This window comes from Neltuma alba, unplaced genomic scaffold (genome assembly GCF_004799145.2).
Source record: "Neltuma alba isolate B1F8T4 unplaced genomic scaffold, ASM479914v2 tig00004558_pilon, whole genome shotgun sequence".
NCBI lineage: Eukaryota > Viridiplantae > Streptophyta > Magnoliopsida > Fabales > Fabaceae > Neltuma > Neltuma alba.
The window spans coordinates 138,285-166,236 of record NW_021633765.1 but is presented as its reverse complement, the minus strand read 5'-3'; the positions used below and the strand labels follow the sequence as shown (position 1 = coordinate 166,236).

Here is a 27,952-nt window from a genome sequence, read left to right as displayed (position 1 = left end):
TCATACAAGTTCCGGGCAGTTCATTCATTTGACTGTAGACTAGAGCTACCGGGGAATAGATCTAGTGGAGACGGGGTGGGGCCTGTAGCTCAGAGGATTAGAGCAATATAATAAAAAATAATGGCTTCCTGCCTTGAGGGCCTTTTGAGATACTACATTTATGATGAGATTAAAAAAATTAGTTAAGTTGATTAATTGTAATAGATGTGTATTAAAATTCCTAAACCACCATCTTTAATCATGTGTATTGGAATTATCTTTTAGTGAGAACCCTTACAATCAATATAAATATTTTAGAGAAAATATTATAAATTTGAAAAACAAAGTGGATTGAGGTTTTATATTTAAGACAAATCTAATTAGCTCTACAGGCAATACCTATTCAAGAAAATCAAATCAAAGAAAAAAAATTTACTCTCTAAGTGATAATGTGAAGAGCCTGGCAGATTCTGGCATTCCTTTAAAGGCTGATGCAATTATTGTCAATTCCCCAGCATAATGATTGGTTAAATTTGTGCAATTTAATTTTCCTCTCATGTTGTCCCCCTAACATGTTGGTTAGAGAAAATGGAGGAAAGGAATGAAACAAAAAAAATTGACTATTGAAGGACTCAATGATCACAGAACACTGACTCCTCAGCATATATTTGGACTATAAACAGAGAGATATTTATGCCAATTACTTTTTGCGTTGGTTATGTTAACCATTTTCTTAACTTACAAGACTTTACTGAGTTATTTAAATCTCTTAATTGGGTAACTCCTTCATATTCTATGTTTGACTGTAATTCTAGTTGAAACTGGATACAAGCTGGTGCAGCTATCTCGCCTGGGTTACAGGACCATGGTGTAAATATCCCGAATGGCTGAAGAATGTAATCATGAACTGGGAAAATATCTAAAAAATGCTTTCTTCAAAGAATCAAAAGTCACCATAATCTTCAAACACCAGTCCAAGTTTTTCACACACCATTCTTTCCATAAAGTATATGAAAACTGACTACATATTCTACATTGACTACATATTCTTTTCAAAGCTGATACTATCATCGCCAATCCCCCAGCATATGGTATAGTTTTTTTTTTGTCAGTAGCATTTTGATATGATTGGTTATATTTGTGCATTTTAATTTTCCTTTCACGTTGTCCCCCTAATTTGTTCGTTAGAGAAATTTAGTTTTTGCAATGTTCACTAAATTAATATCATTTTTTCTAATTATTAAATCAGATAACTTCAAAGTAATAATTAGATGGGATTATAGCTAAATCATGAAATCTTGTTTAGGAAATGCCGCGGGCATGCAAAAGTAATGAGAAAAAGGAATGAAACAAACAAAATAGATCATTGAAGGACTCTGATGACATAACTCTGACTCTTCAACCTGTATTTCGACTATAATCACAGAAAGACACGCATGCACCTTACCTTTTGGGTGCATTATGTTAACTTTTTTCTAATTCCACAAGACTTTACCATGTCATTCATGTCTCTCAATTAGGTAACTCTTTCATATTTTTTATAACCTCCAAACTTGGTGACTCCATTTCATACAAAGAGGAAATTGTGCAACCAGAAATCAGTGTTTGTTGACTGATTTCTGGTTAAATTGGCCAGTTTGCCTCTGCTTTGGCTCGTTCTAGGTTACATTAGTGATTCTAGTTGAAACTGGATACTAGCTGGTGTAACTCCCTTGTCCGGATTACAAAATCATGGTGCAAATATCCTGAATGGCTGACAGAAGAATGTAGTTATGAACTGGAAAAAAGATCTAGAAATGATTTCTTCAAAAAATCAATAGTCATCATGATCTTCAAATAGCAATCGAAGTTTTCACACACTATTCCCCTTTTGATGTTGGGATGATCTGTAGGGCAATTCTACTTGTTTTCAAACGTCAGAGAAAAATACTTCACTAATAAATTTTGTCTTTCTGTAATGTAATCATACGATATGCTATACTTCATCCAATTTTAAATAAATCCTATCTTTTTCTTAGTCAGGCACGCTTTCACACCTGTTCATCATACTTTGCTGATGGACATTGCAACATTCAATTTTAGGTCATACCCATGAGGCAGAGGCACTGAAAATACCGATACATATTTTTTTTACAATGCCATGGACGTAAGTCTTATTGGTAATGTAATCTTACTTCTTCAGCATTTTCTAGTCTGAAAAATTTTATTTCATGTTTTTCGATAATTGTTTATTAGTATTGTTTTGCGGTAAATTTAAATCTGCATTGTGTGTACTGTCTTCTTCCTTCAGGCCTACCAGTGAATTTCCACATCGTTTGTGCTGTGTAAAGCAACCGGCTGGACATAGGGTGAGTTTCTTAAATTTGTATCAGTTCTCATGATTCCTTCACTTTTCTTTGTCCACGTATTTTAATTGGAGATCAGTCATGTATAACAATTTCAGCTTTCATATCAAATTGTTGACTCATTGATTTGGCTGGGAGTACGAGACATGATCAATGATCTTAGGAAGAAAAAGTTGAAGCTCCGGCCAGTCACGTACTAAAGTAGTTCACAAGGCTCTGGTAATGATGTGCCACATGCATAGATATGGAGCCCTCCTAAACCGAAAGGTTTGTTTTAGATCTCAATCATGACATTTATATTTATAGTCATATTCATACGCTGCACATCTAAATAGTGTTTCATGTCATAACAGTTCGTTGCTCTTGATTCTGGTCTTTATATATCTTTACTTTATGTTGTTGTCCTTTGGTGCCAAATGAAAGGGGTGCTTGATGAAATTATTTCTTTCAATTAAGGAAAATGTTTCGTCAAAGACAGTGTGCTTTGCTGTTGAGAAAAGCCTCAATTAATCTTGGGCATTTCGCTTCCTCTTCCTTCCTTTTTCATTCAGTGAATAAATTCTTCACTCCACTCCCCCCCAGGGGAAAAAACCCCCAAACAACAACCCAAAAAAAAAAAAAAAATTTCCCCTTAATTTTTCTCCCTCAAAGTAAGTTAACCTCTTCCACTGGTTATATTGTTTCTTTTTCTCATCCTATTTGAACCATTAACTCCATGTAGAAGGTGTGTCAAGTGCTTGAAACATAACCTGTATTATCTTCTGCTGCCAGACCCATGACAGGAGCACCTAATCTCTGTTATTTCTTGGTTTGCAGACTGGGGTCCAAAAATTGATGTTGTTGGGTTTTGCTTGCTTGATCTTGCATCAAACTATGAACCCCCAGAGTCACTCGTGAAGTGGCTTGAGGAGGGTGACAAGCCTATTTACATTGGATTTGGTAGCCTGGTAAGTCTTCTTATTTCCATTATGCATTTTGGCCATATCATTCCTGTTTGCTAAAACACATTTGAACTTTATGTTGTCTTCTTCAAAAAAGATTCATGCATTTCAATTTGGTTCTCATATACAATGGGCAGGAAATGGTTTCCAAGACGTGCCAATCTGCTACGTCAGTTAATCGTTATATAACTTGCCTCTATCATAATTTACAGAGGGTCTACTCTGCAAAGGGTTCTTTTTTTTTTCCCGCTTGTTATAAACACGTAAAAGACTATTGAAAATATCATTTCAGATGAGAATCAAATGGTCCTATTGATTGTTTTTATCTATTTTTCAATGCTGAATGAGATAAAACATCCTAAAATTTTGAAACTAAGGTTCAGGAATTATACTTAATTACCATATACTTAAAAGAGCCATTATTAGTTAATTGCCCCCTGGTTACTAAGTCTTTTAGCTCCTTGATGATGAACTTATGTAATATAAAGGATAATATACGAATTATGAGGATGTTAGTACTATTGCATCCATAGTACAATTTGGTACTTCCCCTATTTGAAGTTTTGTCCTTTTTTTAATGATTGTCTGTCTGTTATACTCGAGGCTTCATATACTGCTAAATAATAAAGAAAGGAATTAGGATTTCATGAACTGATTTTTATTTTATCTTTGCTCTTTTGATCTTATTTACTTCATGTTTTTCTCATACACTTATTACAACCAGTTCAAGAACCAGAAAAAATGACTCAAATAATTGTAGGGGCATTAGAAAAAACTGGACAGAGGGGCGTCATTAATAAAGGATGGGGAGGTCTTGGAAATTGTAAGATAAAATCTTACTTTCTTCTTCTGTAGTAATTGTTTTTGGTTTTAAACTATTTATGCTTCTTCTCAGTGGCAGAGCCAAAAGACCCTATATGCTTAATGGATAATTGCCCTCATGACTGGCTATTCATTCTTGCGCTGCAAGGCCGTGGTGAGATCCTCCGTTTCTATCAATCATGGTTTGGCACAATTTCAAAGATACTTTGACATCAGGAAATCACTAACATAAATCTCATAATTCTCAGAAATTTGTGTCACGGTAGATGTAGAGGAGTTTTAGTGTTAGCCAGCTAAATTGCTTGACATGCTATTAATCTCCATCATAGGTAGTTATTGCATGATGGTAGTTATCTTAGGTGGTTTAGGCTATATTTGGTATTCTGTTTGCAAGACCCAAACCCACTTACAAAAAAAAAAAAAAAGCACTCATAACCTCTCATTTATTTTCCTAGACTCATGTTTGAGGCAAAGCAAATCCTAAACCCATGTTTGAACCAAATCAGCCATGATCTTGCTTTGTCTGCTTCGCATTTAATTTAAACACGTTTTGCAAACTCGAATCCAAACATACCCTGAGGTGTCCAAGATTCCAAGTCAGGGTCAATGAAGTGAACAGAGACTCTAAACTATGATTGGATCCTGGACCAAAGCCCAACCATAAACTAAGCTGAGTCCAAATTTTAGGCTGAATTGTAGTTCATCTCATGAATGTGAGACACAACGGCCCGGCTAAATCTATATGGCTGTAAGAGAAATTCACTTCATATGGTCATACATAAGCCTAATAATAATAAGTGCATCCAAGTTTACTTTGTCTGGTGTGTGTTGATGCTGATCTGACGATGCTCAAAAAGATTTGACTTCAATTACTTCACTGCTAGTAAATTTTTTTAACGTCTGTATTGCATCCTAGCAAAAAAAAGAAAAGGCTATTAAACTCAGATAATAAATAAATAAATAAACAAAAGTGGTCATCGAACAGGTTTAGTTAGCAAATGGAATAAGGTTTTATTTTTAACGTCTTTATTGCATCCTAGCATAAAAAGAAAAGGCTATTGAACTCAGATAATAAATAAATAAACAAACAAAAGTGGTCATCGAACAGGTTTAGTTAGCAAATGGAATAAGGTTTTGTTTTTGTTAGCTACATGATAAGTCTCATTCCTATCCGCAGAATTTTCTATAGGAAATTTTGATTTTTCATTCTTAATGATGTACTTACAGACCTCTCTGTTTCTTTTTTGGTAAAATCTCTCTCTTTTTGTTTACTTTTTGTTGTATTTGCAAATTATTATTCTTTTCCCCGTTTCTTGCAGGTGCATCATGGAGGTGCAGGAACTACGGCTGCTGGGCTAAAGGCTGCAGTAAGTAATTTGTAGACCCTCTCTCTGTGCACAATAGATCAAATACAAATAATTGAAATATAATACTACTACCTATCTTGAGTTGTTACGGCCAACGTTTAAGAAATTGGGGCAGAAACCCCCCACCTATTGTGCCTTAAAAATCTCCCGTCATATGCACATCTTCTAGGAGCAACTTAAAATGAAGCCTATTCCTAACTTAAAACAATGGCCTAATAAAATTATCCGAATCCAACACAAAAAAAATATGATCTTCTATTCTACCAACAACTTGACGATTTTAGATTTGCGATCCATCAACATAACCAAGTTTCATATATTCTGATTCTATCTTTTTCTTTTAAAGAAATTATTTATTATTATTATTATTATTATTATTATTATTATGTTTTTTTAAAATGATTTTTATGTTTCCTGGTAGTGCCCGACAACCATAGTCCATTCTTTGTTGATCAACCATTTTGGGGAGAGCGAGTACATGCCAAAGGAGTTGGTCCAGAACCCATCCTAGTTGATGAGTTTTCTCTACCTAAGTCGGTTTGACGCAATAAATTTTATGCTAGATTCCAAGGTAATATAACCTTCTGTCACTTTTAAGTTTGATAATATGAAAGCCAGCAAAAAGAATCATATATATATATATATATATATATGTCAGAAGTGAAGACGGACCTTAACCACTCCACGCATGGTCTGCTAATTATTGACGCATGATACTAAAACGTGGATTGTGATGCAAAAAAGCAATTTATGAGAGATATACTTGTCTCTGCTTTTGCTTGCTAGTTGAGAAGAACTCGTTTTCAGCTACGATGATAGGACTTGCCTATCGCCCATGGTTGAGATGTCGTGCAGAGCATTTCAGTTATTTGAAACTCTAAGGAAGTTTATGATTAGCAGTGCAGCAGAAATTCTATCACCATCATGTTTATATGTGCAATATGATGTGATTCCAGGTAAAGGATCGTGCACTTGAACTAGCAAAGGCCATAGAAAACGAGGATGGCGTGGAAGGAGCGGTGAAAGCATTATTTAAGCATCTTCCTCGGAAGAAACCAGAGTCTGATCCCGAACCCAAGCCATCAAGTTTGTTCTCTATACGTAGATGTTTTGGTTGTTCCTGGTTTTGATCAAGCAAGTTGTGCAGTTCCCACCTCGTAATCTATAATTTGAATTACAGTATATAGTTTCTGAGTTTGTGAAATGTGCTTTACGCATTCTTCTGCTTTCAAATATCAGTTTTTATTCTGATAAACATATGATATGATGAACATTAAGATGGTAGATAACACATTTATCAATGTATTGATGAAACACGAATCCATTCTGCTCCAAAAGACGCTAGCAGAAGACAAACAAATCCTGTTTTGTTTACATTGAACAGGGAAACTCAGAAACAAAAACACAAGAGAGAACAACGTCACTGATGCTACCATGAACAACGTCTTTATGATCACGTTCCTTCAATATTGCAAGTAACATGCAGAACGATCCTGTTCATTGGATCCAACATGACGCATTACTTATAATGTACATTAGACAAACTATAAATGAATATACATAAGTAAATATATACTGAAAAAGTCAAAGCAAGTAAATGTCCAAGAGAATCCACAAACTTCAGGACTCAATGAAATCATGCAGCCTACTGGACCTGTTACGCAACAACACTAAGGATTCCTCCACCGAAGATAACTCCTTGTTGATGGACTCAAGCTGAGCTTTCAAATTTGAAGCATGATCTTCAGCCTCCTTAACCTTCCTCTTGAGGTCTTCTCCATCTTCACATTCCTCAATGCAGCCATGCACGTAACTGATCCAGGAATCATCAAAGCCAACCCCTTGCAACGCTGTGCAACATTCTCTGATGTAGTTTCGATCATCTTCGGTCAAGTCAACTCTTCGAGTGGTCCTCAAGATATGAGTCACCTCAGCAAATAAGGAAAAGAAAGAGGAAGCAAACACTCTGCGTCGCTTTGTGTTGAGCCAACCAAGCACCTGAGGATGTCGCCTCACCCCAGCCTCCAAATATGGCATGCTTTTCTCAGGAATGTCAATCATTCCCTTGTCGCTTCTATAAATGTTCGATTTCTCTATTGATGAAATCATAGGTTCTGAAGCTTGTGAAGGTGATGGATCAAGAGCTGAATCAACAAGCAAGGAGGGAAAAAAAAAAGTTTGAGGCAAGTTTTGAGAAAATGAAAAAGTTCTGCGAAAATTGCAGTTCTTTCCCTATCAATTCATTTCAAATTGATCGGAGCTTGCAAATCAATACCTGCTTCATGAATCATGGTTGAGCTTGGAACATTTTGAGCAGCTGGAATTGAAGACTTCTGAATAGTATCGCATATCTTTTGAGTCTCAATACATGAATCATGTAATTCTTCTGGTACATTTTTATTAACATGATAACAGACTTGTTAGTTCATCCAAAGAATAATACCCAAAAAAGAAAAAGATACAAAACAGGATAAGAACCTGTATTTTGTGTTGTGGCAAGTTTCTCCGCATCTTGGCCAGTTTGAATCAAGGATTTATCCGTGGTGTCATCAATCTCTTGAGTTCCAACAGCTAAAAAACAATAAAAAAAAATTTATGAGAAAAGAGTTTTTTTCAAAATAAAAATAAATTACTTCTTTCTGAAGAGAAATAAATCCGTTACTTTCTTTTTTGTCACTGGTCACAAAAGTTTTGGGTTGGTTGAACAAATTTTTTCTGGAACTAGTTTTTGACTCGTGTGATTCTTCTAGCAAATTTCAGTTAACATGACAGAAAATCAAAATCATGAATTAATTAAGCAAGAGTATTAGATCAAGATCCATCAAAACAGGATTAGGACCTATGTCCTGTACTACAACTGATCTCTGCGCTTCCTGCGCAGCTTGAATTAAGGGTTTCTCAGTAGTCTCATTCACATCTGGAGTCAAAAAGCCAAACAAATAAGTTTAAAAAATACTCAGCTAACAAAATAACGCAAGGTATTGTAAAGGGGGAAAAAAAAAGCTTCTAAAATTTAAAAGACAAGAAGTCATTTGAAGCTTTTTTCTCTGGTATATTTGAGTTGGCACGATATAAGGTTATGGTAGTTAATGAGGCAAAAGAATACAGAATACAAAGAAAAAAAAAATGCAAGGACATACATGAGGCTTGGGTGAACGAACTTATAGGAAGCCAAATTTCCAAGTCACATGATGTTTTCAAACGATTTCTCACATGATAAGAAGTTAGAAACATTAATTATGAAAATGAGTACTACAACAAGGTCAACCCATGGATCCTGAAATGCAGTAGAAACTGGTTCCTTTAATAGTTATAATCAATGGTCTTTCAGTGACATTGCATGTATATCTGTTAAGTCTTAATACGAAGTGAATAAATAAAAAATACTAATTCTATAATGCAAATTATTTGACATGAGGTTTTAACAAAATAAAAATAATTTCCTTCCCTCTAACGAGAGCGATAACAATGGTGGTGGAGATCTGATTAAGAAAATTCTCAGAAATGGGAACTTTTAAGTTAGTGATTCTTCTGTAGTTGATTTTATTTCCCATGATAGCAAGTAAGGATAATTTCTTCAAATGAACTATGCCTATATGATCAGTACAATCAAAATGTGTGGTTGAACTTTCTACAGAAGAAAGAAGGTCATGGAATGTAACGAAGCAGAGTGACGATATTTCAGTTACAATATAGGTATTGTGGTCCGGATGATCAAATTTTAACGTGGACAAATTTGTGAGCCTTGTAATTCCTCTAATATATTTCAATTCGCATAAAAGAAAGTCAGAAAAAATAAATAAGCCAAGTACTATAATGGACATGCATTACCCTATAAAAAGCAATTTAGATAATCTGTCACATGTTAAAATAATATTAGTACCTGCATCACAAACTCCTGTGGGGCTAAGAGCACTTTTAGCAGCTTCAACCAATGGCCTTTCAATTTTCTCACCCATCTCTTCAGTCCCCTTAGTTAAACCTGTTAGTTTTAAAAAATTGAGAGTAAATAGAATGATATAACATTTTAACAAAATAAAAAATATCTTACATCTAAACATTGCGAAGAAAAATAAAACCAAAAGAAGAGGAAGAAAGAAAAATATTACTTTCTTTATTGTTGACAGTTGTAGCTTGCTTGAATAGATTCTTGCTAGATTGAGTCTCTGAGTCTTGTGATTCTTCTATTAGTTTTCAATTCCCGTAATAGCATATTAGAATCAATAATTAATTAAAAAAAACGTAGAGCTTTGTTTCAAGGAACCTAAACAAAGCTCCTCTCAGACTGAGGTTTGTAGATAAAATAATTAATAAATTCCTTCTTTCTTACACGTGAAAGAAATTATTTATGTATGTTCTCTGTGGCTAATACTAAAGGTGGTCATTTAACTAAACGATTTGGCATCTTCAGAAGTTTTCTAGTGCTGTCAATTATTTTTAGATGATTTCGGATTATAAAAATCAGAATGCGCAGTACCTCACCAAAAAAAAAAAATTAGTCAAGCCAATTAATATGATAACAAAGTGTCACTAAGCACTCTACTGAACACAAGAAATCAGTCATTAAATATACCAAAGGATAGTGATAGTGATAAATACCTAATACACTCAAACCTGTAAAAGAAATTAAGGCCAAAGTCAAAGAAACATGTGATTATTTATGGCAAATAGCAGAGTGCAAGGCAATCTCAATACCTTTTTCTTGATTTGTAGAAGGGCTGGAGGCAATTTGAGTAACCGGAGCCAAAGGCCTCTCAGTACCTGACGAGGCTTGCTCATTCAGCTCTTTGTCATAAGATTGACTTGGAAGTTTGTGTGTTTCTTGCTTCCCAGTGTCTGCAATTTGATTAGGCTTCCATTGTCCTACTTGCTCCCCAGAGCTTGATGCTGTGGTAGTACTGGAACTCATTTGATGAGTTTGACTGCTTTTGGTAATATCACTGGAAGATTCCTTATAGTTCCCTTCGTCTCCTTCTCGAGTTGCCTGATTAAGGTAGGCACACAAGATATTATATCTTGACGGCAACGCACATTTACATTCAATATTTTTACCCATATTTAAGTTTTCATTTGACTGTGTTTAAGTTTTACATATTTTTTCAGTCAATCATATTTTGCTGCAGCAAAATATTGTCTAACTTTAGTTCTTTAGATTTTACAAATGGAGGTTGAGACACATACACGATATTACAGGAGTGTCAATCATCTCAGAATTTATTTTTTAGCATACATACCTCTGTGAACAAATGGTGGATAGTGGTGTTAAGGTCTTCTTTCCAGTGTCTTTTCCCATTTTCCACTGTCACTGATTTTAGAAATGGGGCAATAATGATTCCAGACGAGAAATTTTGCATTTTGGGGCATCCTGTCACTTTCAATGTCACCAAAGAGGGGAATATGAAGGTGTGTTCCCCAGAGCAAAAGCTTTTGAAACTTGATAGACAAGTTAGTCCCAAATACGACAAGCTTTCAAATATGATTTCTTCTTCTGATCTTCCTTCATTAGTCATCACAACCTCCTCTAGGATTCCACAATTGCTAATTGTTAACCTTCTGAGGTGGATGAGACTTTTAGCCATGAAAGGTGTCATGAAGTACATCAAGTCATTGCAATCCTCTACTTCCAAGATGGTTAAACTTGCGAAAGATGTCGAAGGTGGTGCCAATCTTCTTAACTTCGAACATTGCGCTATATACATTTTTTCAAGATTTTGAACCAGGGGATGTGATGTTGAGTCGTCATCATTCCATATATGCTCAAGCTTCTCCAATTGAAATAGCCACAACATTTTAATTTGGGCGGGGCTTCCAATACAACAATGATTAATTTCTTCCGAATGAAAGAGTGTTTCAAAAGAACTGCAACGCACTTGTAGTGTGTTTATAGCTGGAAATATTTGGATTAAATCATTCAGAAACTTTATTGGAGTTCCCTGAAAATATTGCAAACGAAGCCTTTTGATGCTCTGAAAGAGATTTTTCTCATAGTTTCCATTCAATATCCTCATAGTGTCCTTTTCATTTAATGGCAACTCCTCCAAATTTTGAGACACCTGAAAAAGAGAAAATATTATTTGTTTCTTTCATCATATAATCTACTAATAAGTGAACATAAAACAATTTTTTATACTTTTACAAACCACATACATAATTATAGTTTTCCTCAGCCATGCATCTTTTTGTCTAGAGAAAAAAAAAATGTAATTAAACGCAGATAGAAGGAAAAAAAAAAAGAAAGGATGCATACCTTTTCAATATAAAACAAAGCTTGCTCAATTTTTGACTCATTGTCACCCTCCCTAAGCAGTTGGGAATTCAAATGGTCAAATGCAAATATTTGCAATCCTTCACATCCACGAACATTTAACTCCTTCAACGAAGGACACTCTAGAGTATATCTTTTAGGATAGAAATTAGTAAGCTGTGTCAGATTCAATAAGCTCAAGATTGTTAAACGAGGAAAATCAAACTTGAGTTCCTCGGATCCTTCTTCAATTGAAACAATCTCCTCAACACTACAGGACTCAATGTGAAGCTCTTCAAGTCGCCTCAAGCCTTGGCATAGTGAGACCGAAAACAAACATGTCAGGCGTTGGCATTTATCAACTTTCACAATCTGTAAATTTTCAAAGCTGATTATTTCTCCGGCTTCTCTGTTCCATATGCATTTCAAATTTGGAAGCCCAGAGAGTGTTAATTTCTTCAACCGACTAACTTCCTTTGATCTATTGCTTTCTCATCCAATGCTTTTACATCAAATACCACTTCTAATGAATCACACTCTGATACTTCCAGTTCCTCTAATGTATATAACAATCGCAGTAAATTTGATGAAAAAATCACGTTGGACAAGAATGTACATTTTCGCACCACTAGATGCTTCAAATTGCAGAATATATTTGGCCCATCTTGGCCATACCATAGTTCTTTCAGTTCTGGATATACAGAAAATTCCAAAAGATTGAAGCTACTAAATGCCACCTGTGCAAATAATTATCAAGGTAAGGGAAAACACAATAAGGGCACCGAAGCAAATTAAACAATAAAATTTTGTCACTTTCAGTTAGTACAATTAATACTATTCAAACAAAGTATTAACTGACAATTATGTTGGCAGAAACAAAAATTATAAAAATATCTAATTCACAGCTAAACACAGCCTCATCTTCATTTCGTTAATGCTTTTACAGTAATGGCACCAATATATGATTCTGGATTACATGAGGAATTTGTATTTTTTTTAATTCATCCAAAAGTTAAGATATATCCAAATAGATACACCAAGAAATAAGATGAGTGAGTAATAAAGGCTAATAAAAGCCATACAATCATGAAAATAAATATTTACAATAAAAATTAAAGATATTTCCATAATCATTTTTCTTTTTACATAAACAATTGGCTTTTCTGACACTTTGTTTATACCATTTTCTCATCATATGTCAGGGGAATAAAGAATGATTTTTTAGTGAAATCAAAACATACCTTGTCGGCAAACATCTTGTTTATTGTCTTATTCAAATCGCCTTCCCAATACACGTTTCCATCTTCTTCTTTTGATGATATCTTTCGAAGCTTTGGTGTGCTTGTGTCTCTCCCAGCTGAGAAGGTGTTCATTCTTGGGCAATGCTCAATGACAACTTCTTTTAACAACGGAAAGATTAAGAAGCAATTGGAGGAGCAAAACCTCTTGATCATTGGCAGACATTTGAGCTTTAAAATTTCCAAGCTTCTGAATGCAATTTCATCTTCAAATTCCTCCCTCTTTTCCGCCACAACTTGCTCAAGTGAATTGCACTTCGTTATTTTCATTGTGGTTAATTTGACCAGGCTTCTTGCAGTTGATGAGGTAATCAAGTGAAGCAATCCGTTGCAATTTACCACCTCCAAATGTGTCAGGTGATGAAATGTTACGGAGGAAGGTGCTAAGTGTCTCAAATTGGAACAATCATAGACCAGTAAGTCTTCAAGAACCTCTAGGACTGGATCTATTCGAAATCCTTCTTTGCATATGTGCTGGAGATCATCCAAGTGCCAGAGTGTCAATTCTTTAAGTCGTGCTCCAGTTTTATATTTTCTTTTGTCATCTATAGGTATTTCTTCTTGGAATATCTCCCTGAAAGAACTCCATTCAACAAGTAGATCATTGACAGCTGTTATGTTTTGGAGAAGCCAATAGGGAAAAGTGGCATCATCATCTTCAAAATTTGCCAAGATAAGAGATTTGAGTTTGTTGAAGTGTTTTCGTGAAAATTGCCCTTGTAATATCATGCTTGCATCCTCATTATTTAGGGCCAACATCTCCAAGTTGCAAATTACCTGAATATAGCATAAACGAAAAAGCATTGGATCCAAAGCAATATAACTAAGCAGATGCAATAGTGAGGCAAGAAGCGAGTAACGAATGCACGCATAATAAAACCTGATTAATTTTTTTGAATATATAAAATTATTATGCATGCAATGAGATATTTATGGTACCTCTTCAAGTGCAAAAAGAGGCTGCTGCAATGAGAATTGGTGTTTACTATGAAAAACTTCTTCTTTGCAACTTGAACTTTTTGTGTCTTGAAGAGCCTCAGTTTCCTACATTGACGAATATCTATTACCCTTAATAACGGATGAAGTAAACTATGATTTCCAATAAAAAACCCCTCGAGTTGAGATAAACGCCAAAACACCAATGAGGTCAATTGATTAAACGCAAATTTGACTGGACTATCCATGGGTCCTTCGCCTGAAACAATATATTTCAAACTCCGTGCATACTTTATGGAAATACTTTCCAGTTGAGTGGCTTGCATTGCAGTGGAGAATGGAAAAAGGTATTCTAAGTTCTGACAGTCTTCAATCCACACAAGTTGCAGGTTGTGGAAACAAAGGCTTTCTTGAGCATCTTCACTCCAAATCTGTTTCAGCTTTGGCAAGTGAAACAGATGGAGTTTCTTCAATTGTGAGACTTGTTGTGTCGTTGTTTCGTCTTCATTATGGATTTCTTTGACAGTTAATTCAAATATCTCTTCCACTGAACTACAATTGCTGACCTTCAATGTCTCAAGGCTTCCAAACGTTCCCTGCACATCAGATTGGAAAATATTCGCAAGTTTCCCACAATTGCTCACCTCCAAACTCCTTAACCTATCAAATTGAAAGTGCCATACTTTCTTCAAGCTTTCCATGTCTTTAACTACCATGGTCTCCAATTTTGAGAATCGGACCTGTGATACAAAGCACAATTTACAAATCCATAATGAGCAACATTATATATGAATGATATTGAAGAAAACTACACCAGAGGAAATGTTTGATGTTATCGACTTAACATTTATTTCAAGTCTAGTCGTAATACCTCTTGTGACGCAATGCTGTTTGGAGCAATGATCTCCTCCATCATCTCACATTTGCTTATTTCAAGGTGTTTAAGTTTTAAAAGACTTCCAATCACAGAAGATGAGAATAAGTACTTGAGGCCTCTGCAATCCTCAACTATCAAGTTAGCCAAATTGTGAATACAATTGGCTACAGAAAGGTCATCATCATCCCAAATTTTTTCCACATTAATTGAGCTCAACTTGAGGGTCTCCAAACTAGAAAATTTAACCTGGGATTAATAAACAAAAAATATTTGTAAATTGTAGAGATGAACTTGCAAATTTGTCAAAAGCAAATATTATTGAATAATCATATTTAAGTGTTATTAATGGAACTGTCAAAGACAAATCAAAATATAAAAATTGAGTACTGAAAATACCCAAAAAAAAAGGGAATGACAAAAAAATTAACTCAGGAAATACTTTAAAGGCAAAATTATACCAAAATATTATTTTAAAATAGCAGTTGCTACTAAGAAAATACTTTAAGACGATAAATGTAACTCAACAAACGTTTTGAAGATTTAATAGTGAGTTTAAAATTGCATTATTTAAAATATGGGAGTAAAATTGGTTCTAAAAAATAATTTAAGGCAAAAATTGCAGTAAGAAAATACTTTAAAATACTAAGTTCTACTAAGAAAATACTTTAACAGTCTGAATATACTTTAAACCTTTATTAAATTGCACCAAAATTTAAACATTATACTCAGTTTCATCAAAATTAAAATAAAAAATATATAAAAAAATCAATTGTTGACATTTTCTTCTAGATATTATATTCAGGTTCATTTTAAAAATTACCATACATACATTATTAATGTGATAGACACATATGACGCAATCATTTGATTTAACTTGCAAACAAAGAAATGAAAGAAGAAGAAGAAGCACACCTTAGTGCCATTAAATAACGGTGTGGTTGTCATGCAAGATGTGTATTCATTTGAGCAGAAATCATGAATGAGTGGCAGATGACTGAGAGTCAAGGAGCATAGTGAATGAAACTCAATCTTATCATCAGTAGTTATGTCACTTTCCACATTTTCAATCAGCACAATCCTTTTCATTGAATTGCATTTGGAAATTTGGATCTCGGTAAGTTGAGAAAGAGCTTTCACCATTAAAATAGAGTAGAGATATTCCAATTGGTCACAATTTTCAACTTTGATGACTGTGAGCTTCCCAAAGAAATTAACAGGAAGTGGGCCATGACATATCTTCACTAAGTTATTGAGATTGTGAAGTATGAGTGTCTGCAATTCTGGAAATAAACCAAGATAAGTCTTATTATTCCTCTCCATGGTGTTGATAATATGTTGAACTTGGCCATTATTTTGGATATGGAGATGCTTTAGTACCGAAAATCCTTTGCCGTTCAAATCAAAAAGCACATTCGAAATTCCATTGACTTCATCTAAGTACAAATCTTCCACTCGTTTAATCAATGCTTTAATACCATGTTCCAAATGAATGCGAGTCTGAAGCTTCAACTTTAGCAACCTTGAGGCCCTTTTGTTGCTTGACCATTCCCATTTATCTCCAATGACAACCTTATATCTCTCTAACTTATTAAGCATCATGTCTGACAAAATCCAAGCCTCACGAATTTGAATTTCTAAAGTAGTCAAACTTGTCAAACATACAAGCTCAGCAAGGCTAGCGCATTTGTTTTCCTTAGTTGAACTTTCCTCCTCCCACTTAATTGAGGCATTGCCCATATAAAGTTCCTCTATTTTAGTCAGTTTGGACAAAATGTTGGGGTGGATGAAGTTAATTCTAGAATTGCTCAAATCCAACATTTTTATATGAGTCAATTGTCCTATTTCTCTTGGAAACTCCTCCATGTATGAATCAAGGAAACTAAGAATTTCTAGATTTATCAAGGCACCTATTCCAGCCATATGTTTCAAGGTGCATTGATCTAAACACAATGTTTTAAGTTTGGTCAAGAAAACAAGAGATCTAGGCAGTGAAGACATTATCAAGCCTCTCAAATCTAATGCTTCAAGGTTTCGCATTCCCTCAAAAAATTTGTCTGGAATTTCCAAAGTGCAAGTATCAGTGTAATGTAAGAGGAAAAATTTCAAAGTGGGGCAGTCTAACTTTTGGGGAAGTTCTTGAATATAACATGGTTTTAAGACTATCTGGGTACACGTTTCAAGAAAACCCTTGCTCGACCAATATTCCTGCATCCTATCATCATTTCTTTTCAACACAAAAACATTTTTTTTCTTAGCAATTGACAGAGCTACTTCGCGAACAAGATCATGCATTTTAATTACATCGGTCTCACTTGCATCATCCTCAAGTAACAAACAAGATGCCCTCAAGTCATGAATTACTCTGTATAGTCGATTTCTTCCATCTTCAACGTTACCATTTTGTTTCAGAACGCCCAAGCCAATTACATATTTCAACAAGTCATTAACTGACACGGATGGTCCATATGCACCACAAAGCAAGAATACTTTCTTCATTTCATCGTCTTTAAGCCGTTCGTAAGTGAATTCAAAAGCCGAAAAAACAGTCTTGCTCACATCTCCATTACCAACTCCCTCTAAATTTTTCCAGGTAGCTTTCCAATAATGAATATCCTTATTATATTTTAATGAATTTGCAATTGAGACTATCATAACAGGCAAACCTACACATCTTTCAACCACTTGAGTTGCTATCTCTTTCAATTCACCATCTTTGATAGCATCACCAACCGTGTCTTCAAACAAACTCCATGATTCTGCATCGTTTATTGTTTTCAGAGCAAAATCCATTTGAACCTCATTCTCATGGAGAATATCTAAATGTCTAGAAGTCAACAATAGTTTGCAACCTTGATAAGTCTCATTGTCTTGCGAAATATCTAAATGTTGAGGAGGCAATGATGATTTGCCACCCTTAACATCCTGGTCATTGTCTTGCGAAATATCTAAATGTTGAGGAGGCAATGATGATTTGCCACCCTTAACATCTTGGTCTGAGGGAATTCCTAACTTGTCCAAATCAATTCTCTCCCATAAATCATCCAATATAATAAGGACATTTTTTTCCATTTTTATCCTTTTACACAGGCGGTCAGCTCTTCCAATTGTGGTATTCTCGTCTAAGTGAAAGCGTAATTGATATGCTATCTCGTCTTGAACCTTTGGAACATCCAATGTTGTAGATATAGTTGCCATAGCCACCACATCAAATAGCTTTTCATCCTTAACATGTTTGGCAATATCTTTAACTAGAGTGGTCTTCCCAACTCCGCCCCACCCATAAATTCCAACTTTGCTTACTTTGGGTCCATTAGAGACAATATAACCTCCTTCTTCAATGAATTTCTTGACTCAAGCTTTTCACTGCCTCGAGTAGCCAAAATTAAGCTTGCCATGCTAGATGTACGAACATACCCAACTCGACCCTCAAAATTCCCCTTTTCCTTTAGTTCAGCAACGTTGAATGCCATTTTCTTTGCTTTTCTACCAAGTTGATGTCTTGATTTCAAGTTAGGAAAAGACCATTTCCAACACCGTACATTAGCTTGAGTCTGATCTTCACAAAGTTTTTCTACTTCTCCCATGGTCTCATCAACTCTTTCTTGCCATCTTTTTACATCAGCTTCAATCTCTCTTCCACTGCTTCTTTCTGCTTCAACAACATGCTCAACGCGAATTTGCTGTGTCTTCAACTCCTCAATTTTATCCTTTAGCTCCTTAAAATTTTCTTTGTAAAATAATAAATATCCCACTTGCCTTCCAATAGGTATCACAGTTAGCTCAGATATTTTACTAGCAATAGCAGCGAGAATTTCCATTGTTACTTCCTGAATAAAATGGCAAGAAAGTTATTTGTTGGATGAACAGAAGTCATAACAGATCAAAAGATAATCCCCTAGGGGGAAAAAAAAAGGACGTATACACAATCACTTGGAGCTCTAAATTGACTATAAACAACGGATGTAACTTACTCGCTTAAAATAATTTTTTTTTTTTTTTAAAAAAGACATGAGTGAGTGGCAGTATAGGAAAATGAGGGAGATGGAAGGGTGGAGAGTGGAGACAGGTGGAATACGGTGACGGCAAAACAACATCTTCAACAGCCAGTAACATCGCGTCAAAAAATGGCAATCAATCTAGCTTTTATCATCCTTTTCCTTCCTTATTCTGAATATATCTATGAATTTATTTAAAAAAAAATCTCCCCATTTGCCGGTAACTATCGAATAGTTGAGATTTGATTGGAGGGAACAAAATGGCTTGGCTAGCGGCAATTTAGTATTTGTACCGTTATATTTTTTCCCTTTTTTTCTTTTTATTGTGTTCTTATAGTTCCATATCATTTTTAATTAGCTCACTGAAATTTTTTTATTCTTTATTCTATGAATTCTAATAACATTCTTCTATAAATATAAGAGATAATACTATTAATTTCAATATCATTTAATAATATTCTATAATTAATAAATTATTATAATAATTGATTTTAATATTATTTTAAAATTTTGAATTAAACATATATTTGTTTTATTTATTTTATAAATTATAATTTTTATTTATTTTGTAATTATAAAATTTGAGTGGTAATAATAAAATTTTCTAGAATAATTTATAATTAATTCTATTGATTTTTTATAAATATATAATTATTAATTCAAACTTATATCTCAATATTATTTTAATTAATTTTAAATTAAATTAAATTAATAAATTTAAAAAATGCACAGTAGGTGTAACTGTTGAGTTCTATGATGGCAAACTCAATGGAGTCACTTATAACGATCCTGTTACTGTAAAAAAATATACTAGACGTGCTCAATTGGGTGAATAGACCTGGTTAAAAATTATTTTGGACTATAAAGAGTTGCATATTCATTATACCTTTAAGAAAATGGCTTGGTGACTCAATTAACATAAAATTTTTTGGGATCCAAGAAGTCGCGGATCAAATCCCACATTGACTAATTTTTTTCACCAAAAAGAAATTCCTACCATTAGGGTGGCCGGCGACGTCTTAGCGAGGGGGCCTAGCTGACTTTTTGTTTTCTTTTTAATAAGTAAAGAATAATATTATAAAAGCACACAAACTATTTATAATTCTATTTAAATACATGGCAACTAAGTAGGTTTTGGAAATTCAGGGAACATTATTGAGTTATTGATATTTTGAGGTTCTTTTTTTTTGTATTTTTTCCTTGAAATTTTATATATGATTATCCCAAAAGAAATCTACAAAGAAAGGCACCTTACAACTTTTTTTTGGTCTTGTCCGAATGAGATGGCAGAAGTCCCCTTAGATTTCTTCTTTCTCTTTTTCTTTCCACAATCTCTTCTCCACTATTAAATAAAAAATGAATGGCTCAGATTATTATTATAATATTATATAAATACAAGAGAGAGGATAAACATCTATTTTTTAAAATATTAAATATAAATCATCTATTTTTTTGGATTCAATAGTGGAGATGAATTTCTAAGAGGAAAATTAGAGGAAGGGAATACAGCCCAAAAAAGATTGGCACAAAAATTGTGTCATTAGCCCGCACTTCTTTGATTTTTTGGGTGAAAATTTTTTTAAAAAAGGGGTCGGACTTACCCATAATGTGAAGATAGGACTAACTCTTGACCCCAACTCCACGCAGCGCCGTAGCTTAAACTAGGACAAACTCATTTTTTTACAAGCTAGAAGCCTTAGTTTTAGAGATGCCTCCCTTGTGTCACAACATGATCCAGGATCAAACCCGTTGTCTTAGTGAGCGTGTCTGAACCCTTCACCTGTTGAATCTACAGATGAGGGTGTCATTAGCCCACACTTCTTTTGAGCCAAGACATTGGCCCACAATCAATCAAAAATTTTGAAAGGGTTTAAACGCCCCAACAGGTTATACTCTATTTGTTGCCTCGATAAGCCTAAATTAATCCAAAATGATACTAGATCTAAACAATCCCTTCATTTGTTGGTATACAAATTTTAATAGCGGTTCAGACTCAACCCAAATCGAAAGGGGAATTGAAATGGTGAGGTTCTTACTGCACAGATAATAAGTAAATAAAGTTAATAATTTAGGTCAAATCTAACAAGCCACCTCAAAGAAGCCCAAAAGACTTTAGGGCCAGCATAAAATTGACTTTTTTCAGGCTATTAAATAGGTCCGCAGAAATTTTAGTGAAGCCCATTTGGGTTCAAACTAACCCAAATACCTGAGCGCAATTGCTTTGCATATTAAAATTTAAATACTCAAATTTTAAAATTGTCATTTAATGAGCATCCCCAAATGAAAGTTGAGGTTGTAGATGGAGGCATTTTAGGAAATTTTTATTTTCGCAGTTTATGTCTAATTAGTGTCCAATTTGAATTGAATCTTTCTATGACTAAAACGTGTCGGCTTATGCTAACTTTAGTAGTGTTCTGCAAGTTGTAATTAAATGGGAGGTTGTTATTAATTCTTATCACCGACTTATTAATAAGAAGCGGCATCTAATGAAGTTTACACTAAAAAAAAGGGGATTAGTGATGGAATTTTATTCCGTTGTTAATCTGTCACTAATCTCTCACAAATTCCATTATTAAAATTAGTGATGAAATTTAGTAACGAAAAATTTTGTCACCAAATTAGTGACGGATTAGTGATGAAATTTTATTTCGTCACTAAATTAGCGACGAATTAATGATGGAATTTTATTCAGTCACTAAATTCTGTCACAAGTCCCTCATTAATTCTGTTTTAAATTTAGTGACGGAAAAATCAATCATTAACTCCCATTTTGTGACAGAATTTTTTCATCACTAATTTTCATCGCAATTCTGTCCATCACAAAAAATATAACGTAAATATATAATAACTATTTTTTAAACTTATTATTTAAATAAAAATATAATATATCACAAATTTTAAATAATATATTCTATGAAAATAAAATTAAAAAATTATAAAGGAAAATAAACATAAAAATATATAATATACTTCTTATTTCGTTAAATATTTGAATAAAAATATAAATTATTAGAAATTTTTTAACAAAAAATAAAAATTAAATTCAAATAAATGATAATATATTAAATTATATAATATATATTAAATTATTTATATAATATTTATTATATATATTTGTATTTGTTATTAGATATATAATATATATATTTATTTTTGTGTAAAAATTTCACAAGTGCTTCTTAGCTTAACTAGTAAAGATTTCAGCACACGTGTAGGAGGTCTTAGAACCAACACTTCTTCACAAATTATGCCAATTCGTGATGTGGTGATGATGTGGATAAGGCGATGACATGGCCACTCATAATGATGGACACGTGGTGATAGCGTGGACGTTGGGATGACGTGACTGCTTGAGAGAAAGGAGTTGAGGTGGTAGTCGGTGATGACATAATGACTCGTAATGATAGACATGTGGTGATAGCATGGACATTGGGATGACGTGACTGCTTGAGAGGAGTTGGTAATCAGGTGGCAACCATTGATGACATGGTGATGATGTGAATGAGGGGATGACATGATGGTATGAGAGAGAGAGAGAGGAGAATGTGAGGTGGCAGCCAGTGATGAGGTGACAATCACAAACATGACACGTGGCGGTAATCAATGGTTGCCATGTAATATTTTATATTTACAAAATAAAAAAATTTAGTGACGGATTAGTGATAGAAAATTTTCATCACTAATTTCTATCAGTAACCAGTCTCTAATTAACGATGGAATTTTGAATTCCATCACGTATTATTTAGTGACAGAAAAAATTCCATCACTAACTAAATTCCGTCGCTAATTTTGATTAGAGACAGAAATTCCGTCACTAAATTCTGTTGTTAATTTGATTTTTTTGTAGTGTTAACACTGAAGAAAAATAGATGCCACTGCCTTAAAAAAATAATACTGAGAGAAACAATAAAAAGAAAGTAAAAGTTAAATTATATAAACACACAAACACACACCCCTTACCCAAACTGGATGAGAGAAGAGATATCGTGGTTGCTGTTCCCAGCTCGAGGTTTGAGGATCCAAGTTCTTCTGTGATTTGGAAAGAAACAGATTCATTATCCAATTCATAGCCTTAATTATTAATTATTTTATCTAGTTTTAACCAGCCCAACTTCTGAACTATTCAGATGAAGCAGACACTTCCAAAATCTCCGAGGCAAATATTTTTCTTTTGAGATTTTTATACAGGATTCACATCAATGAAAAACGACAAGCTTTGCTCAAACGAGACACCAACTTTTTTTTCCTAAAGAAAAAACAATATTATCTGTGAAATTAATAGGAAGTAAAGAAAAACGTCGAAGGGAATTTTTTTTTTTAAAGAATTTTTATGTGCAGATGATTGAAAAGAAAACGACAAAGCTAATGAAGGAAAATGACTCTCTTTTGTTCTTTTGCAAAGAAGCTTGTAAGTTGAAAGCAGCAAAACAAGTTTGATCTGAAAACTGTGAAGAACAAGGAATTGAATGAACTAGAAGTCAGGACTTTCTAGGAAATGAATGTTTGATTTGGAATGATTTCTTCTACAACTTGAAAGAAACAGAAGAACAAGTTTCAAAAACAGAGAGTTCTGATAAAAAGTTTGAGAATATCATATGCTCTTCCCTTTTCAGAGTTTTTTGTAAAGATCGATCGCAATGAAAAGCAGCAAACTTGTTATAATATAATCAAGAAAATTAACAGAAAGAAAAAAAAAATGTTCAAACGATTTACCAGCGAGTGGATGAGGGGCGAATTGTGGTTGTCGTTCCTGGCTTGAGGTCTGAGAATGTTCTGTGACTGAGAAGAAACGGACCAAGTATTCAATTCCTAGCATTTATTATTAATTATTTTATCCAAAAACTTGAAACTATCAAGAGGCAGAATTTACCAGCTCATTCTATTGATCAGCACAACTTCTATCTCACCTCCAAAATCTCCAACACAAAGCTTTTTTTTTTCCCTTGAGATTTTTATATATACAAGATTGATCACAATGAAAAACAACAGACTTTGTTCAAACCAGACGCCAGCTTTTTTCAGGGGAAAACAAATTTACATGTAAACTTAAAAGGAACGGGGGAAAAACCTTTGAAGGGATTTTATTTTTATTTTTATGGGCACACGATTGACAAGAAGACGAACAAAGTTAATGCAGGAGAATGACTTTTTTTTTTCCTTTATAAGTAGCCAGTATGTGGAAAACAGCGAAACAAGTTTGATCTGAAAACTGGGAAGAACAAGAAGTAATTAATAGAGAGACATATGGTAGAAACAAGAACCAGAAGACTTCTTACGAAATGAATGTTTGATTTGGATTGATTTCTTCTGAAACTTGAAGGAAACAGAAGAACAAATTTGAAAAACGGGGAGTGCTGATAAAAGGTTTGAGAAATAGGAAGTAATGAATATCTGATGGTTTCCAACTAAAGAAGAGGACGAGGAAAAAGAAAGACGGATAAGAGATGACATGAGGAAAAAAGAGGGAAAAAAATAGGATTCAAGAAAAAAATTGTTATGATTTTAAATTTTTGAAATAAATTTGTACAAAAAATAGTGACCATGCGATAGGGGCTTCTTTTTTGACCTTGTTTGTGATATGTTTCTGCCTTTTTAAAAAGTTTTGAAAACGCATTATGGCTATGGGGAATGTGAAAGTCGTTGTCATTTCTTACACATATATCTATATATTCAGAATACTAAAATCTTTCAATATTATCTCATTTTCATATTACATATGTAATACTATAAGTATTCTTTTAAAAAATAATTTTTAATAAATTTTATTTGTGTGGACTAATTAAGAATGTATTTTTGATATAGAAAACTGAAAAACGCTTTCTGAGAATTAAAGTGAAAAATGAAACAATAAAAAATTACTACAACGTTTTTTATGCCTCCTCTTTATTAGTGGCCGACAATTCTTTTATCCAGAATAGCGGTGTTACTGATTGAAAGTTTAGACTAATAATGGTGGTGTTACTGATTGAATAATGATTTATTATTTAATTTAATTAGTACGGATCAATGTATGGTAGGTAGGGATGAAAATAGGCGATACTAATTCACGTTTTAGCTAAATAGACTTAGGTTAGAATATGCATATAGGCCTTTTTTTGGACTTGAACTTTAAGTCTTCAAAAAGCCTGAAATAAACTTTAAAAGTCTATACTTCTAAGTTCATATATAAGTCTTTAAACCTATTTAGAAGACTAGATTATGTTTTAAAAGTCTAAAATCTATTCTCACTTATAATATAAGAGCTTAGTAAAGGAGAAAAAAAAGAATAATAACAACAGTTGACCGAGCAACTAAGAATAAGAAAAACTAATCATCTCTTGATTAAAGATAAATATTTCCTAAAAGCAACCAAACACAGCAAGTGGATGCAAAATTGGATTTTACCTTCTTCGGTTTTAGCACCGAAACTATGGCAAATTCTTCCTACTAAAATTATAATACTCCTCTGATCCTTAATATAAGACCCATTTAACAAATTTGATTAGATTAAGAAAGTTAGGTAAGTTAGTTAATTATAAGTAAAGTAACACATTTTTCCTCAAATACCATAATCATTTTCCTTAATACCCCCTCTCCCTCTTCTACTTGATTATAGTTGAGGGAGTATCCACAGGGGTAATTTAGAGAAAATTGATAAATATGAGAAATGGGTCTTATATTTAGGACCAAAACCAACTCAAGAATTGGGTCTTATATTAAGGACCAGAAGAGTATTTCATTTAGGCCTTACTAAAATAAACTCCCAACAATTCTTATGCTTCAGCGAATAACGCATGTAATGGGAGAGTGAGTAAGCTAGCAGTACCTTTGTCAGTGATAAAAAAGAAGAGATGTAATCGTGAATGATTGATAAATAAAGGGTTGATCTTATGTATGAATGTTATGGTGTGAACCGCAGGATAAAGCCAAAATTAGTAATTTTATAAATAATTTATAAAATTGATTTGTATTGTATTATATATAATAGTGCAAATTAAAAATAATTAAATAGGTCGGACATATAAGCTTGTAGGTTAGGCCTTAAGAAAATAAGTCTGACTTATTTGCCTAAATATGCATGAAAATAGACCTAAATATGAACCTGGTCTATTTACTAAATAGTTTATATTGGGTTTTAAGTAAGCTAGGATATAGGCTCTATATAGAGGCCTAGCTTATTTCTCTCTCTAACTAGAAAAGATATAGATAGAGAGAGAGTAAACTAGTGAAGATACAGATTTATTGCCCTCATAGTAAATATAAATTACAATTGATTCGTTTTTTTTATAAGATATGATTTATTTTTATTTACGAATTTAATATTTTTTTTATTTTTATTCCCAATTAATTACGTTTTTTTTTGTCTCATTCTCTACTTATTCTCTCTTTCTCTTTGTAAGTAAGAGTATGTCTGAAAAACGATTATATTTTCTTTTATACATTTATTGTTTCTAAAAAATTTCGGCCAATTTTTTAATCTACATTATTTGTAAGGATATATAAGATGGAAGGGAGTAATAAGCAAGTCATAAATTAATGATCATTCCAATGACTTGGTTGAATAATGATCAAGTTTGTTTTCTGTACATAGATGTTTTGTGCGGCTCACATCTCGTAACCTATTATCTATAATTGAATCACAGTTTCGGTTGTTCTCTTCTCTTTTCGTAGATATTTTAGAGATCGATGCTGATTTTATTCAGTTCTTTTATTATTTTTCTTGACTGCGAGAAAAATTAAGGGTATGTTTGGATCTGAATTGGAAAAATTGACTTGTAATGAAATTATAAAAGTAGTTTATAACATTAATGTTTTAAAAATATAATTAAACTTTTTATCTTAGTTTCCTTTCAAATCTGCAACTTGAAAGAAACTTGTTCCAATGAAATGGTCCTAAAATATCTTCAAATCAGATATTGGAATTTAATAACTATTATTATTTTGATTTTACATATTAACTTTTAAATTCTTTTTGGTGCAAATATAGTAAAAAAAAAAAAAAGGCTTCTTGCCTTCAGGACCTTCTGACATACTATCTCCGGCCCTCCAGGACCTTCTGACATACTATCTCCGGCCCTAAATATGCATTAAAATTATCTTTCGATAAAACATTTATAATCAATAAGAATATTTTAAAAAAAATATTATAAATTTAATAAGTGGATTGAGTTCTTATATTTAGAACTAATTCAACTAGCTTTTGTATTAAAAACTAAAAACAATAAAATCAAATCAAAGAAAAAATTTACTCTCTGCCTCCAGCTTGTAAAGATCCTGACATAAATTCTAGCATTGCTGATGCAATTATTGTGAATCCCCCAGCATATACGGCATGTTTTTTCTTTTGTCAGTAACATTTTGATATGACGGGTCAAATTTGTGCAATTTAATTTTCCTCTCATGTTGTCCCTCTAATATGTTCGTTAGAGAAAATGGAGGAAAGGAATGAAACAAAATGGATAATTGAAGGACTCAAATGTTTACACAACACAGACTCCTTAGCATCTATTTGGACTATAATCACAGAAAGATATTTATGTCCCTTACTCTTTGCGTTAGTTATGTTAACTATTTTCTTAGCTCACAAGACTTTACTAAGTTATTTAAATCTCTTAATTGGGTCACTCTTTCATATTCTTTTTTTTTTTTTTTACCAGCAACTTTTTCATATTCTACGTTACACTGTAATTCTAGTATAAACTGGATAAAAGCCGGTGCAACTATCTCGCCTTGGTTACAGGACGATGGTGTAAATATCCTCAATGGTTGACAGAAAAATGTAATTATATGAAGTGGGAAAAGATCTAAAAATGCTTTCTTCAAAGAATCAAAAAGTCACCATGATCTTCAAATACCAATCCAAGTTTTTCACGCACTATTCCTTCTACAAAGTATATGACAACTGACTAGATATTCTACATTGACCGTTAGCCCCGTGGATTTTCATTTTTATGCACTACCCCTTTTGATATTGAGAAGGTATGAAGAGCAATTTTACTTGTTTTCAAACTTTTCAGAGAAAAATACTTCACTAATAAATTTTGTCTTTCTGTAATGTAATGATATGATATCTTATACTTCTTGCAATTGTGCTAGTCAGGTACACATCTGTTTATCATATAGAGTACTTCAATGATGAACAATGCAACATTCAATTTTAGGTCATATC

General features: G+C 33.3%; 2 protein-coding genes and 1 pseudogene across 4 annotated transcripts in view; 1 reads left to right on the top strand and 2 right to left on the bottom strand.

Annotated features, from left to right (window-relative positions):
* Nucleotides 1–1,033: 1,033 nt before the first annotated feature.
* Nucleotides 1,034–6,768, top strand: LOC114745193 (sterol 3-beta-glucosyltransferase UGT80A2-like; annotated as a pseudogene).
* Nucleotides 6,769–6,857: 89 nt separating this feature from the next.
* Nucleotides 6,858–11,147, bottom strand: LOC114745207 (uncharacterized). Of its 3 annotated transcripts, XM_028933357.1 has the most exons (10): nt 10,689–11,147; nt 10,150–10,438; nt 9,564–9,638; nt 9,338–9,436; nt 8,294–8,371; nt 8,117–8,200; nt 7,933–8,025; nt 7,730–7,840; nt 7,109–7,598; nt 6,858–6,947 (listed from the first exon to the last, which is right to left on the bottom strand). In XM_028933357.1, exons 1-10 carry the CDS (start codon nt 11,052–11,054, stop codon nt 6,908–6,910), a joined length of 1,725 nt encoding a protein of 574 aa, XP_028789190.1. In that variant the 5' UTR covers nt 11,055–11,147; the 3' UTR covers nt 6,858–6,907. The 3 variants fall into 3 exon arrangements, with proteins under 3 accessions (XP_028789190.1, XP_028789191.1, XP_028789192.1); XM_028933358.1 differs by lacking the exon at nt 8,117–8,200; XM_028933359.1 differs by lacking the exons at nt 8,117–8,200; nt 8,294–8,371 and having other exon boundaries at nt 6,859–6,947.
* Nucleotides 11,148–12,156: 1,009 nt separating this feature from the next.
* LOC114745192 (uncharacterized) overlaps nt 12,157–27,952 on the bottom strand; it is a 56,099-nt gene continuing 40,303 nt past the window's right edge. The window contains exon 3 of the mRNA XM_028933344.1: nt 12,157–12,435. Within this exon, the coding sequence (XP_028789177.1) occupies nt 12,157–12,435 (279 nt within the window). The remainder of the gene's footprint in view (nt 12,436–27,952) is intronic.

What these genes read in the sequence shown, in the direction of transcription:
- LOC114745207 (XM_028933357.1), bottom strand. Translation starts at nt 11,054, where the DNA reads ATGTACTTCATGACACCTTTCATGGCTAAAAGTCTCATCCACCTCAGA. An exon ending in TTCTACAAATCAAGAAAAAG is followed by an intron (nt 9,639 to 10,149) that starts GTATTGAGATTG and finishes GAAAACTAATAG; the next exon opens with AAGAATCACAAGACTCAGAG. An exon ending in CACAGGAGTTTGTGATGCAG is followed by an intron (nt 8,372 to 9,337) that starts GTACTAATATTA and finishes TTTTGACTCCAG; the next exon opens with ATGTGAATGAGACTACTGAG.